The following is a 13,282-nucleotide window of genomic DNA, read 5'->3' on the forward strand; positions in this document are numbered from 1 at the left end:
TCGCTGCCGCCCCCGCGAGCTCAATCACCTCTGACGTGAGGTACTCAAGCAAGGCGGCGCAGTAAATGGCAGCGGACGCTCCGCAGCGTTGCTTGCGGTTCAGCCCGTCCTTCAGCCGAGAGTGAATGCGGCCAACAGGGAAGTTAAGATCGGCACGAGCCGCACGTGACATCTTGTCGCGCTTTCCTGCCTTGCCCCCCGTCTTGCCGCCACGCTTCCCTTTGCCCTTGCCTTTGCCCTTACCACGCGCCGCAGCTCCCTTGCCACCGTGTTTCCCGCCGGAGACAATACTCGTCTGATCGGCCGTCGCAGATCCTGGCCCCATCATGGCGTTCTGCTGCAGCGGATCATCACCGGATAGCGACATAATTGCAGAGGTGTGTACTGGTATGTATATATATATATGTATATATAATATAATATAATATAATTTGTGTGTGTATGTGTGGTGCCTTCCTTCCTTTGTGTACGGGAGTCACCGCAACTTTTTTGTGTTTCTTTTTCCTTCTTTGCCCCTCCAAACCGACTTATACTCGCATAAAGGGAAAAAAAAAAAAAAAAAGGGGGGGGGGATTTTTAAGCATACAAAATAAAAATAAAAATAAAAAATGAATAAATAAAAAAGTATTCACAAAAATGCATGCTTTTGGTGTTTTTGCTGGCATATGTGTACAGGACGTATCACCGCCCCCCCAATATTAAAATAACACCAACAACTCCTCCTCCTCCTCCTCCTCCTCCTCCTCCTCCGTCTCCCCTTCCCCTTGCTCTTCCTGTTCCTGCAGGCACGTCGCACATATCAGAGACATGGTTTCAGATAAAATGTTGCACACGCCAGCGCCTGTCAGCAGTGCGCAGGGGTAGTGATAGGACTTCCGCTGGCACCTCTCACACAAAATCAGGCATTTTCCTCTGTTTGAACAAAAGAAACATGTGGAAGCACGCAAAGAGCCCTCCAGCTGCTGCATCTGTGTGTCCATAACCGCAACCTTCAAAGCGACCGCGTCTCGTACTCGTTCATGCAACACGCACCACTCGAGACACGCCTGGTGCACTAATAGCGTAGAAGATGAAAGAAAAGTCCCGCTACGGCCATGCTTTCGGCACATACCGCTTGCTGCACGCTTCACAATTTGACTGGGAAGGTGCAGATCCCACATGGAACCCAAAAAGTCGCTCAACGTCACCTCGTTCAGCCTCCGAAGACGCATGTGGTCGCAGGTAGGATCCGAATTAAGAATCCGCTGTAAGTATTGGCGAACCCGAGTACGATTCTTGATATCTAGCCCGCATAAAACGCAGCAACCAACACGCTCATAGGCCCCCACTGAGAGTTCCCCAATGCAACGACGTACTGCCACGCACTGATAATAATGATTTTGCAAAGAACAGGAAAAAGAACTTGCAATCGGACTTCTCAAGGAAATGCGTTGCGTTTCCGCGTCTTCGCATGCAACAAAATCGTCAGTCAGCACAGGCACGGGCGGCGGAGAAGTACGCAGGAACTGTGTCTCTGGCATAGTCACATCTCGGTGGATCGTCGGTACCCTCACCGTCTTTTCATCGGCATCGTCGTCCACGGTCGGAGTGGACGCAAGTGAATCCCTCACAGCAGCCGTCGGAAAACACTTTTCGTCCGCCATCTGTATCCCAACAATCTTCTCCGTCAGGCGCGGCGGTGCAATATTGCCAGCCCTCACGGCAGCAACGTGTGCCGTCTGTTGCAGACGCAGTGATTTGGCCACATCTTGCACCAGGCCCATGAGGCTCGCGACGGTCGGCAGTGATGTGATTGCCCGGCGGCTCATGACAGCGTGGTTGCACAAAGGGCACCGTGGCCTCTCCTCAATGGAACGCTCGGCACACGCCTTGCAGAAGACGTGGCCGCATGAAAACACCACTGGGGAGCGGAGAAGGGTGTAGCAAACACGGCACACGAGGCACTTCTCGGCCACCTGCAGTAGAGCGCGAACGGCCATTAACGCGGCCACAGACACGCCCTCCCCCTCTCTTACCTTCGCCCTTTTGTGAAATATCGAAAATGGATCAACCAAACACCACCTGAGAGCACCGGTTTTGTTTTTTTCCCTTTTTGCTGGCTGGCAGCATGTACGCCTGACCAAACAAGACAAACACGCGCCTCCAATAAAACCCAACAAAAGAAAGAAAAAATGTTCCCCTATAAATAAAGCCTCCTCCTCCCTTCACACAGTCCTTTTATTTGTTTTCTTTTTTCGTCCCCTGGCCGTCCCTCACGGCGCAGGCGTAGACGCAGACACAGATACCGCCGTTCCTTCCCCTTCCCTCTGAAGAAAATAAATTCAAAAAAAAAAAAAGCCAACAAAAAGTTATCGAGTCCAGCACTAAGGCACGCACATGACGTGTAAGAAACTACCAAGAGCCGCATCGCGCAAGGTATCCGTGGCGCACGCATGCAAATAAACGGAAACAAGACGCGGAAGACAGACGCGACACAAACACCGAAAAAGAGAAGAAAAAAACAAATGCCTCATGAAGAAAATTCTCCTGCCCTCCTCCTATTTGAACCGGCCTTTGGATCCTTTCGACTACGCATACCACTCCCGTCATTCGCCGCCTTAGTTGGCACAGGCGTTTGAGCCAGATGCAGGCGTTTCTGTCGCTCCATGCGATTCCTTTTCCGCTCCATATTGATCTGTCGCTTGACTTTCGACACCATGGACTTAAAGGCAGACCTCAAACCGGCAGCACCATGGCTATTATCCCGACGCCCATTCGCGCCCGGCTCGTCGTATTCTAGAAACCGCACCATCAGCAGGTTACTGCTGCGAATAAAAACGGAGCCAACGTAACGCCGACGTGTCGCGGGACTTGCAGCAGGCGCAGGAAACCCTCTCACCGCCAGCAGCGCACGCTCAACATCGCACAGGCGATCACGCCATGATGTTGCCTCCGCCAAGCTGATGTTATAGTCGTCATCCAACGACAGAAGCTTGCCCTGGTACACATACCCTTGCCGTGTCTCAGCCTCGACTCGGAGAGCCGACGGCGGCCGCGATGGCGATAACGATGACGTCTGGTAAGGAACATCGGTGCTGGTGTTCGTGGCAACCTGCTGCGTAATGGCCTGTTGAATGACGATGGCCGGAAGAGAGCCCCGCGACGCCGTTGACTCCACAGGCATCTCGACCCGCCCCCTGCTGCCCACTCCCCTCCATCAAACCCACAAAAGCAAAAAAACAAGATAAACGGAAATCAAACTCAGCAGTAAATTCCGAATGGTGACACAAATTCCACAGCATCAGCGTAAGGGGGCACTCAAAGACCGCCGTGGCAGTTTCGGTGACAATGAGGCGGCGTCCCTCTCAATGGATGAAATTAACACCACACCAAACAAAACCAAAAAAAAAAAAAAAAGCGACAATAAAAAAATGAGGGGACCAGGGTTTGGTTCTATAAGCCCAACGACCCCAATTCAAAGGAGACTGCGCCAAAACTCTCACAAACAGAAAAGTAAAAATTAGTTCTTTGCTCCATTCGCGAGAAGCAGGCTCGTTGTGAGCCCGAAAATCGGCAATCTTCGAGCCCCACAGCCGCCAGACACCCTCTCGAAGCGCGTAACACAAAGTGGATCCCTGGCGATTTTGTCGCCAACTGCCTCACCGTGGTGACAGGGCCCATCACCGAGAGACGCGAGTGCGATTCTTCGGGAAGCCAAAAGTCAGCCCTTCTGCAGCGCAGTGCTCCGGATCTCAGCCTGTACTGCACCGCGATGTGGTCGCTGCTGTGTTGCCAATGCATCGTTATGCGCCCTAGAATGCCAGCGGCATTATCGCAGGGGCAAAGCGCCTGACCCACAGACCGCGGCAGGAAATGCATGCGGAAGTTGGCATCACGCGTACCACGGTCAATTGGCCAGCCTGTCGGACAGGGGAACCACAGCCAGTCATCTCCACACACCGGTCGTGTGGGCGGAGCGGGTGGCACACGAGCCACGCCCCCAGCAAAAAGCGAAAAGTCCAACTGGAGACCGATCCCCTGAAAATGCCGGCCGCCGCAGCGTGGTGTCAGGGTCGATTGCCCCGTATTGTCGGGGGAAGCCAGGAGCCAGCAATGTTTCCCTCACGGGATTGTTGCTGTTGACACGGGGCTGACGGTATTCGACCAGCGCCAGCAACAGCCGCGTCTTGCTGGGGCACAGTTGTAACGCCATGAGGTGTAGGGGCGCGTGCTGCCGTACGGCGTGCGAGCCATCGGATTTATTTGTGAAACCGTGAGAAAAGAAAAAAGTCGGGGCAAAAACAAAACAAAGAAACGTCCTCACCGCATTCCAACGCGGTCTCCTCGTGAACAAAAGCCAGTGATAAAAATATAAAAAAAAAGAAAAGCCAAAAACAAAACAAAGAAACGTCCTCACCGCATTCCAACGCGGTCTCCTCGTGAACAAAAGCCAGTGATAAAAATAAAAAAAAAAGAAAAGCCAAAAACAAATTTAACAAATTACTCATCCTCATGTGTTCGCACATCCGCCCAAAAGATTCGCAAATTTAAAAAATGTATTCCTAAAGATCATTTCTTTATTATGAGATCCCGCACACATACATTTACCGCAACAGTTAACACCCCAATTATTACTGCACCTACCTATGTAAGAAAACCCTCTCTCGCTACATCAAACAAAAGCAATCATCAGGAGCAGATGCAGCAGCAAAGCCCACGCACACAGGAAAACTCTTCCACCCGAAAAAGCCGAAAATGCACCGCCGTCAACAAAAACGAAAAAATTACGGTAGACGCCACCGGCAAAAGGCATCGAAGGCGTACTTTTGTCACCACTTTCAAAGGGAGTTGAGGACGTACTTTTGGCACCGCTGCCAACGGGAGTTGAGGACGTACTTTTGGCACCGCTGCCAACGGGAGTTGAGGACGTACTTTTGGCACCGCTGCCAACGGGAGTTGAGGACGTACTTTTGGCACCGCTGCCAACGGGAGTTGAGGACATACTTTTGGAACCGCTGCCAACGGGAGTTGAGGACGTACTTTTGGCACCGCTGCCAACGGGAGTTGAGGACATACTTTTGGAACCGCTGCCAACGGGAGTTGAGGACGTACTTTTGGCACCGCTGCCAACGGAAGTTGAGGACGTACTGTTGGGGCCGCCGTCGTCGTCTTCGCTGCTGTCCAGGTTTCCTTCCGTGCCTATCAGGTCCTGGCTCAAGAACAAGGTCCTGATTTCCTTGGCATCCAGCTGGCGGTTGTAAAGAAGAACATTGGTTACCGTCACGTGGCTCATGGTTGGCATATCACTCCTTCCATACCCGCCAACGTAGAAGTGGGAAATGTCAGGCGTCCTCTCGTCTGGCACAACGGTCTGCCCTGAACCCTTCAGAAGTTCTCCATCAATGTACACGGAGCCGTTTCTATTCGCCATCGTAAGAACCACGTGGTACCTCTTACCCGTCTCCCACGATCCGGTCGGCGTCACCGGTGTTGATCCGTATATTGGCTGCCACTGGTGCTTCTCGTCGTACGAGAGCCCCAGGAGTTTTTTGCCACCAGAAGAGTCCAGGCTCGCACCCAGCAAAGGACTCGCGACGCTCGGAACCTCGTGAATCGTCACCGACGCCACCAGCGTGAACGCGTGGTTTGCAAAACGATACCGTTGATTCTGCCCCTGCTGGCTCACCGGCCAAAGCGCCCCTCCGCCAACCCCCGCAAACTTCAAACCGTTTGAAACTCTCTCCGCATTTGCCGTGCTTGCGTCCACGCAGCGGTACGCATCCTTCCACTTGGTCTTGTTGGCACTGTGGGACAAAAAGCCAACAAGACCAACCGTGGTGACAGCGGGACCACAACCACGCTCGGACGACGAAGCAGCAGAATCAGCAGGGGTGCAATTGCTGGACAGGTGGCTGTCCCACTTCTTCCAGGAACGCACCACGGATTTGATGAGCCGTAGCTCGCCCACCAGGCGTGCAAAAACAAGGCTGTACACCTCGTTACTGTTGATCTCATGCAAACAGTACAGCTTATCATCCTTGTACAAGACGGAGCTGTAGGCGGAATTTTCATCACCAATGGATACTTGCCCAACGTTATAAATGCGCTGGTTGTCCGTCAGCCAAAGCTGCAGTCGGTCGCGCAGCCACCATCCCTTAAAATTCAGCGGGTGTGTGAAGAGCATCACACGCATTCCTTCGATGGTCACGGCAGTGAAGCTGCTCTGACTGCCGGGCATATTCGATGCTGGTGAGGGGCCCCACACACGCGAGAGCGTGCCGACAGCCTCCACCCACGTATTCCCCATGTCACTGGACTCGTACACCAGGCGGCGTGTCCAGTCAACTCGAGTGTTTATGATGAGCTTCCCCTCCCACTCAAGGGCCACAGGTTCGGAGCAGCCAAAAGCGCTCCTACCCTCCCCAAACTTCCACGTCTTGCCCTCGTCTTCCGAGTAGAAGATCTTGGAAAAAACCTGCTTCTTTTTGTTCGTAACCTGCACAGGGTACACAAGATTCCCGTTGGACGCCACAATGGCAACACCCGCACCGCCGAGAAATTGATTTGTTTGCATTCCTTCCATTTCTGCCGGGAAAAATTCCTTCAGTGACACGGGGCTCCCCCATTTGATACTCGCAGCCGTCTTGTCGTCCACAGTACACTTCTTAACCTCACCAACGGCAAGCAGAATATCCCAGTCACTCGCATCACCATGCGACGTCCAGTAGCTTCTCGAACTATTGTAGCTTCCGACCAGGACGTAAATCTTGTTGCCCTTCACAATCACTGTGGGATCCACCACACGAGAAGCAGACGATACACGACTGTTCTTGATGGCAATTTGGGTCTCCCACGTCTCCCCATCGTCCACGCTGTACTTCACCACCGTGTCAATGAGGGAGTTGTCATTGGATGTGTCGTAGCGAGCGTCTGCAATGGCAACCATCACCCCGTCCACATTAACAAGGGCGGGGAGGCGGAACGAGTGGACAACTCGCTGTCGGACTTCGCCGTTCTCTTCAAATGGCACCGTCGAATTTTGCCGCTTAAACAGCTCAACTCGGCTCGATCCGGGTGCCAGGGCGTGCGCGGGCTCGCTGGGGCAGAGCGCCAGAAGAAGCGGCACGAAATGCGTTAGCCAGAACATCCTGCTGGCCCCGACGACTGTCCTCCCCATCGTACTCGGTGCCTACCTGTGTGCCCTTCGAGTGTTGTTTGTAGAATTTATATTGCGCCTAAATCAATAGCGGCAAGACCGTCTCTTTGCAGAGGGATTGCCGCGGGGGTGGTGAGAAGAGAAGGAGAACACACAAGTCGCAGAGGATTCAGAGCACCGGGCACCGTCCGCGGGACAGCACGCAATTGTGACAGTTCATCATTGGTGGCGGCCACGCGCGGAAACCGTCGTTGTTTTTTTTCTCTACAGCCTCTTCCTCCGCGCCACCTCCGACGCCCGCGGGAATAGAAGGCAAGGAAGCAACGGCAGGCCTGACGGTCTCTCTTTCTGCGCTATCGAGCCGCCTCGCAGAAAGAAGGCACCGGCGGACGGCAGCCGCAAAGTGCGATCGCCACGGCGAGCCGGCGTAGGTGCGCCCAATCGCCGGCAGCTTGCCCGCTCCATCGCCGAGCCCCTCCCACCACCTCTGCCGCCTCGCTCTTCCCCTCAATAGGCCGCCCAAGCCGGTGCAGGAGGGCAGCGGCTGTCGCAAGAACGGGTGCTGCGCCCTCCCCTCCCGCGGCGACCGCCGCCGCCAAAACAGCCCTCTCGGCATCCGTGGCGTCCGCCTCTCCCGCGGCACCGCGCCACAGCGTCCAGCGGTGCGCCGGGCCCTCCGCAAGCTCCACCTCCGAGTGGAGGGCAATGTGCGGCGCGCCGCGGCAGCACCCGGCGACAAGAGCAGCGGACGCCTTGCCGCACGTGATCACAACATCGGCTTCTTCCTGGAGAAGGCTCAGCCTGCCGAGCGGCTCCTCGGGGTTCAAGAGCAACACGCCGCCATTTTCCAACCACGCGCGGCCGTCCAGCAATGCTTCGACGCACGGCTGCCGCTGCCCTTTTTCCGCCGCCAGGGTGAAGAGATGCCACGGATGAAGAAAGCGTTGGACGGCATGCAGGTAGGCCGCCGCGTCGTCGGGGGCGCCGCCGGCGCCAGGAAGGACAAGAACCACGCGCCGCTGCCGCGAGGCGCGCTCCGCCAAGGGCGCCGCTAGCACATCCGCCAGAACAGCCCTCGCAGCCGCCAAAGCAGGAAAGGCAACGTCGCCAAAAAAGGCCCCGCTGCGCACCACCCTCTCTCTGATGCCGTCCAGCTGCCGCAGCCCACCGGGCAGAGAGGCGAGCGCGGTGGAAAGCGATACGTCAAATACGTTCCCAAAGGCGATGGATTGAAGCAGCTGCGGCAGCAGGGGCGCGGCGCTCGGCAGTGGCTCCTCCCCGCCACCCCGCGCCACGAGCAAACGAAACAGATCCACTTGCCACGTGCTGGCGGGAACGCGCAGCTCCATGGATGGGTCCCGACGCCGAAATGGCCCAGCGGCGCCCAGTTTCTGTCGCGGCGGCGCGCGGCGTCGGCAGGTGGCGGCCAAAGAAGTCGCCATGAGCTCGTCATCCTTGGTGCCACGGGAAAGCCGGCATGTTATCAGAGCCCCGGCACCGCCAACAGCACCCAGAAGCCTCCCCATTGCCGCATCGACGCCGCCATCGCGCGACAGCCCCTCTGCGTTTCGCTCGTCGCAGTCCGTATCTCCACAATCCTCGGTGAACCACACCGCCGACGCAACCGTCAGCGCGCCGCTTCCCTCCCTCCACCGCCCGGGCGGCAGCCAGCCCCCGAGAAGACCCAGCGCCGCGCGCTCGTCCCGCACGTCTTCCGCAAGAAGACAAAGCCAGCTCACGTCCCCGGCAGCGGCGGGCGCGGCACGAGCACAGACACCATCAATGAGATAAAGCCGGTGGCCCCGGAACGCCATGTACACGTTAAAGCGACGCAGGGCATCGTAGGTATCGAAAACGCACAACACAACATGCTCTTGCACCGCGGGTTGCCAGTCCGCGGGACGCCGGAGGATCGCTCGACACACCGCACGAAACGCACGAGCAAAGAAGGCACCCACGCTTTCCGGCGGTGCATGCGTGACTCGTATCGTGCCCTGCTCGCCCTCGTCCTCCGCCTCTCCTGACGACGGCGGGGGCGACGAGGAAGGCGTCTGCGGTGGCGTTGGCGGCGCTGCCGTGTCCGAGGGCGGCGGCCCATCCCCGACCTCACCGCCGCAATCGCTGTCGCACGAGAGCTGTTGACCACGCGCTGTGTCGGACAGGGTCGGCTCATGCCGCGCCGCCGCACGCAGAGCACGCTCGGCGAAAGAGCAGCGGACGCCGCCGCGCGCAAAATCAGGCCACGGGCACGGCACCAACACGTACAGGGGAACCGCCCCGTCGTCCACACCAGGCTCAGCGTTCACGAAGGCCACCGTTGCTGTGCCGGCGCAGGCCTGAATACCGGTGACCTCCGCCAGCGCGTAATGGAGCGCCCCCGCGCGCCGCCGCCTTGGTGCAAAAACAACGCTGCCAACCGCAAAGCCGTCGCCGAGACCGCGCGCCATCAGCCGTGTCGCGGCAGAGCCTGGGGACGGCTGGCGCCCCCGCCGTTCTCTCGTCCACCCCCGCGTCTGCCGATCCATGACGCCAGGAAGTGCCGAGGAGCAAAAAGAAGAGAATGTGAGCCTGGATGAGGCCTTTCCACTATGCCTAGAAGAAAAGATGGGAAAAAGAAAAAGGAAAAACTGTTGGGACTAATGCGCTCAGCAAACACACCGCTCCGGAGAGGGGTCCCACACGCCCATACACCAGCTGAAGAATTTGTTCGCACAGCCATCTGCAACAGCAGGGACTGTGGTGGAGTCGCAAAGCGGCAGCCCTCGGGCCCGCAGCCGCCGCAGTCCCCTCGTGGAGAGCAGCGGGGGCGAGCGAAATGGGAAAAGAAACTGCCCCGCCACGCTCCAGCACGGTAAAATTGGAAACAAAAAAAAAAACAAGTAACAAATAAAGAGGCAGAGGTCTGAACAAGGCGCCCTGTTACCCACTGGGCCCTACCTGGTCGCATGCCTTTCTGGGATTCTAAAATAATAAAAAAACGGCCAATCAAAATGAAGCAGCTGGAATAGAAAAGCTACTGATTCTCCATTGCTCATTTATGCTGAGCCCCTTCTGGGGACCGAATCGTCACCACGTAAGTATTGGACCTCAAGTCCAGACAACATTGCAAGAGAGGGTCAAACACAAGTGAGTCCCCCGCGTTTTCAGTCTTTTCCCTCGCGTCGTCTGCACCCTTGGGTGGCTTGTTGAGATGTGTGGAAGAGAGTGGCATACTTCTAATATTGCTCATATAATTATTGGCACTCTTTACGGTACATTCTTTCTTTGTGTCGCCAAGATGCGCATTTTGACAACTGCGAGTCAACGGAACCAAAGGTGATGACAATAAGGTAGAAGAGTCTTCTCGTGAAGCCAACGGCCCTGGATGCTGGTACTGCTGCTGCTGCTTCTGTGAAGGAGATTTCGGTGGAAGTGAGGGAAGGCAGAACGGTTGACGTGCATCATCTTCTTCCTTATCCTTCTCGCCATCCACCTCGCAATTACTTCCCACGCTTATAAAGCGACCAGCATTTGCGGCAGTCGCAGAAAAGCCGCCAGCAGCAATTCCGTCCCTAGACATGGACGGTCGTCTGTATTCTGCTGTACTGATGCTACTCTCCACCTCCTCCCCGCCGTTGCCATGCCGCGGCGAAGGGGGCGGTGTGTTGGTTGCTGTACTGGCGAGGGCCTGGAAAGCCTCCAGCTTTACAATCTCACCCCTGGCCTGTTCCCCAAGTCGTCCACGGTGATGCGTGGCCCGCGTCCGTTGTGCCTGTGTCACGGAAGGGGCAGCAGCAGGAGCAGGACTAGTGATCGGCCCACTATAATCGGGAGATAAAGGACCTGAAAGGACCATACTGTCGTCCTCCACCAGCTGCGTTGTCCTGTGGACAGGCCGCTGTGACAAGGGCTCAATAAATCCATTCTCTGAGAATGAAGAATCAAAACAGAGCCGGTCTACCTCGCGCGGCTCCGGACGAAGGGAAGAAACAGGCGGTTTTTTACTAAGCGCGCTCGACTCACCGGGCACCACAACAGCTGGACGCTCGTGGTCTCCCGACGTACAGACATTTACCGTAAAGCCCTCATCCTCTTCGTCCTCCTCATCTGTGCCGACCATGTCCTTCTCCCCGTCGTTGGGAATGTAGGTGCAAACGTGTGCGACCCCCTCATCAGTGGTGCGCATCGTACTGCATGGAATCAGTGTGTTTTGTACAGGGACACCTCTTATTTTCTCTGGACGATGTTCCTGTGGTACCATAAAACAACGTGAAGAAAAAGGCCCCTGTTGTTGTTTTTGCGTAGAGCCATCGCAAAGAATTACATGTTGTCCTTCCGCCGACAATTGCGGCCATGGTCTTTCCCCTTGGTGATCGTTGTCTTCGCAACCTCCATGTTTGTGGTTGTGCTCATTATTGTTATTGCCTCCACCGGTCGCACAGCGATCGTCGTCAGGCGAGATCTCTCCCTCATTGAGAGAAACATCATGCTCTCTACTTTCAGAAATCAACGCCTGAATACATTTAACGCGCTGACGCATCAGATTAAGTGTATTCGCATAGTTGTTAAGAGAAGGTGCATGTATCACCTCTGGGACATTTTTGTCAATAATATTCAAAACGGTTTCCCTTGGCTGCGCGCCCCTCATGTTTGTCATCTCTTTTTTATCTGGGCGTCCCGGGGAATCAAAATACCGCGACGGTGTGGGCGCTACGAAGGCCACCGGCACCGAAACCGTCTCTTTTTTATTAACTTCGTTACCGTTGTTTTTTGATCTTGGCCACCACTCGCCGTCCTCCACCTCCTCTTCCCTCTGCTCCTCCTCGTCGTCAAACACAACGTGTGTCATGTCAATAAGGTTCACCACCTTCACTGGACGCTCAGTTACGGGGGTACGCGTATCAAAAAATCTTGTTCCAACCAACTGCAGCTGCTCCGTCGCCCCACCCTTTTTCGCTGTCACCACCGCAGCCGGGAGAGATGTTTGCACGCTTGCATCGCATCTAGGCACACTACGCGGGGGCGACCCCGCCAATGCTGACAACTCAATTGTCCCACTCTGCCATTTTGGTTCGCTCCCGTCGGCCTGACATCCTTTCGTGCAGGAAGCAGAGAGACCATTTTCTCCAGCAGCTACGCTCATCAGGGCCACATGAGGGTCGACGCCGCCGCCACGGTCCGACGCCCCCGGCACAGCACGCAACACTCCGGATTCGACGACTGATGATACGGAAAAGGACTGAAAAGGTACGGCAGGGACGGGTTTCTGCAGAGTTTTTTTGTGTACAGGAGCAGAGATGGAAAGGTCTAGAGTTGAGTTCACATGACTAAAAGCCTCAAGGTGGTGACAAGGCCCATCTGCAATTCTCTGCTGCAGAAATTCCTCCTCACACGTGCGAATAACCCAGAAATACGCATGCACCTCTGGTGGCAGACGCAGTGATAGGGGCCATTCCGCTGTTGCCAAGTCTCTATATGAGGGGGGTAATTGCGGCATGCCAAGAATTCGCCGTATGCGACAGACGCTGCTGCAGCCAAGAGTGACAGAGAGCAGCCTGCGTGATTTTATCAATTCTGCTGTGGAGAGACGTCCACCTGAATTCGCGTACAACGTCGCATGAATCTGGTGCACGTCCAAGACAATGTTTGACCAAACCCCTGGAGCAACACAACGCAGCGGCACCTTGACATGCTGCGCACATCGCTGCAGCTTTTGGAAGGTGTTGCTGAATAGTATGCGATGACGCCCCAGCTTATCCTGCAGCGTCAACTCCACCGTGAGAGAAAACGCAGTGCATGCAGACTCTTCACAAAATATCTGCAAGATAACGACACGCTGCGATGAGGCCAACGACCCTCCACCATTAGTACTAAGACTACTACTACTACTAATACTACTGATCCTTCCCACACGAGATTTCGTATTGCGCAAAAACGATATGTGGGCGGAAGGCGAAGTTCGAATCAGCTGCGATCTTGTTTCCTTGTCGTAGTAACGACTGACAGTTCCTCCCTCAACGTGCAGCCCAGCGAGCGGCCTCGATCCTTGTGGGCTGTAGAGTACATAAGACGGGACGGTATCCTCTGTGGGGCTGCAGACGAAGGGGACGGTCAATGCCGTCATGACTTGTGTGGGCGCTAATCTTCTGAACCGCCGCCGCTGCCGCC

At 55.7% G+C, this 13,282-nt stretch overlaps 6 protein-coding genes across 6 annotated transcripts, besides 11 other annotated features; all 6 read right to left on the bottom strand.

Moving 5' to 3' along the window:
• Positions 1 to 367, bottom strand: Tc00.1047053507979.4 (histone H2A, putative; the record flags this gene model as incomplete). The annotated part of the gene is made up of 1 exon (XM_802409.1): positions 1 to 367. A coding segment is annotated over one exon (367 nt), but the record flags the coding sequence as incomplete, so codon positions are not given.
• Positions 1 to 4,083: a sequence feature (heterozygous, Esmeraldo-like haplotype).
• Positions 389 to 429: a microsatellite.
• Positions 587 to 608: a microsatellite.
• Positions 699 to 1,979, bottom strand: Tc00.1047053507979.10 (hypothetical protein, conserved; the record flags this gene model as incomplete). The annotated part of the gene is made up of 1 exon (XM_802404.1): positions 699 to 1,979. The coding sequence occupies one exon, from the start codon at positions 1,977 to 1,979 to the stop codon at positions 699 to 701; it is 1,281 nt and encodes a 426-aa protein (XP_807497.1).
• Positions 717 to 775: a microsatellite.
• Positions 2,510 to 3,163, bottom strand: Tc00.1047053507979.20 (hypothetical protein, conserved; the record flags this gene model as incomplete). The annotated part of the gene is made up of 1 exon (XM_802405.1): positions 2,510 to 3,163. One exon carries the CDS (start codon positions 3,161 to 3,163, stop codon positions 2,510 to 2,512), a length of 654 nt encoding a protein of 217 aa, XP_807498.1.
• Positions 3,371 to 3,409: a sequence feature (A-rich).
• Positions 4,084 to 5,004: a sequence feature (areas merged during assembly that could not be assigned to a particular haplotype. This can correspond to areas where the two haplotypes were merged or to regions with more than two copies in the genome that were merged during assembly.).
• Positions 4,652 to 7,156, bottom strand: Tc00.1047053507979.30 (trans-sialidase, putative; the record flags this gene model as incomplete). The annotated part of the gene is made up of 1 exon (XM_802406.1): positions 4,652 to 7,156. The coding sequence occupies one exon, from the start codon at positions 7,154 to 7,156 to the stop codon at positions 4,652 to 4,654; it is 2,505 nt and encodes an 834-aa protein (XP_807499.1).
• Positions 5,005 to 5,040: a sequence feature (heterozygous, non-Esmeraldo-like haplotype).
• Positions 5,041 to 6,771: a sequence feature (areas not merged during assembly with more than two copies in the genome that could not be assigned to a particular haplotype).
• Positions 6,772 to 13,282: a sequence feature (heterozygous, Esmeraldo-like haplotype).
• On the bottom strand, positions 7,489 to 9,660 carry Tc00.1047053507979.40 (hypothetical protein, conserved; the record flags this gene model as incomplete). Its single annotated transcript, XM_802407.1, has 1 exon — positions 7,489 to 9,660. One exon carries the CDS (start codon positions 9,658 to 9,660, stop codon positions 7,489 to 7,491), a length of 2,172 nt encoding a protein of 723 aa, XP_807500.1.
• Positions 9,507 to 9,527: a sequence feature (GC_rich).
• On the bottom strand, positions 10,167 to 13,238 carry Tc00.1047053507979.50 (hypothetical protein, conserved; the record flags this gene model as incomplete). The annotated part of the gene is made up of 1 exon (XM_802408.1): positions 10,167 to 13,238. One exon carries the CDS (start codon positions 13,236 to 13,238, stop codon positions 10,167 to 10,169), a length of 3,072 nt encoding a protein of 1,023 aa, XP_807501.1.
• Positions 12,990 to 13,013: a microsatellite.

Source organism: Trypanosoma cruzi, genomic scaffold (assembly GCF_000209065.1).
Source record: "Trypanosoma cruzi strain CL Brener 1047053516589 genomic scaffold, whole genome shotgun sequence".
Taxonomy (NCBI): domain Eukaryota; phylum Euglenozoa; class Kinetoplastea; order Trypanosomatida; family Trypanosomatidae; genus Trypanosoma; species Trypanosoma cruzi.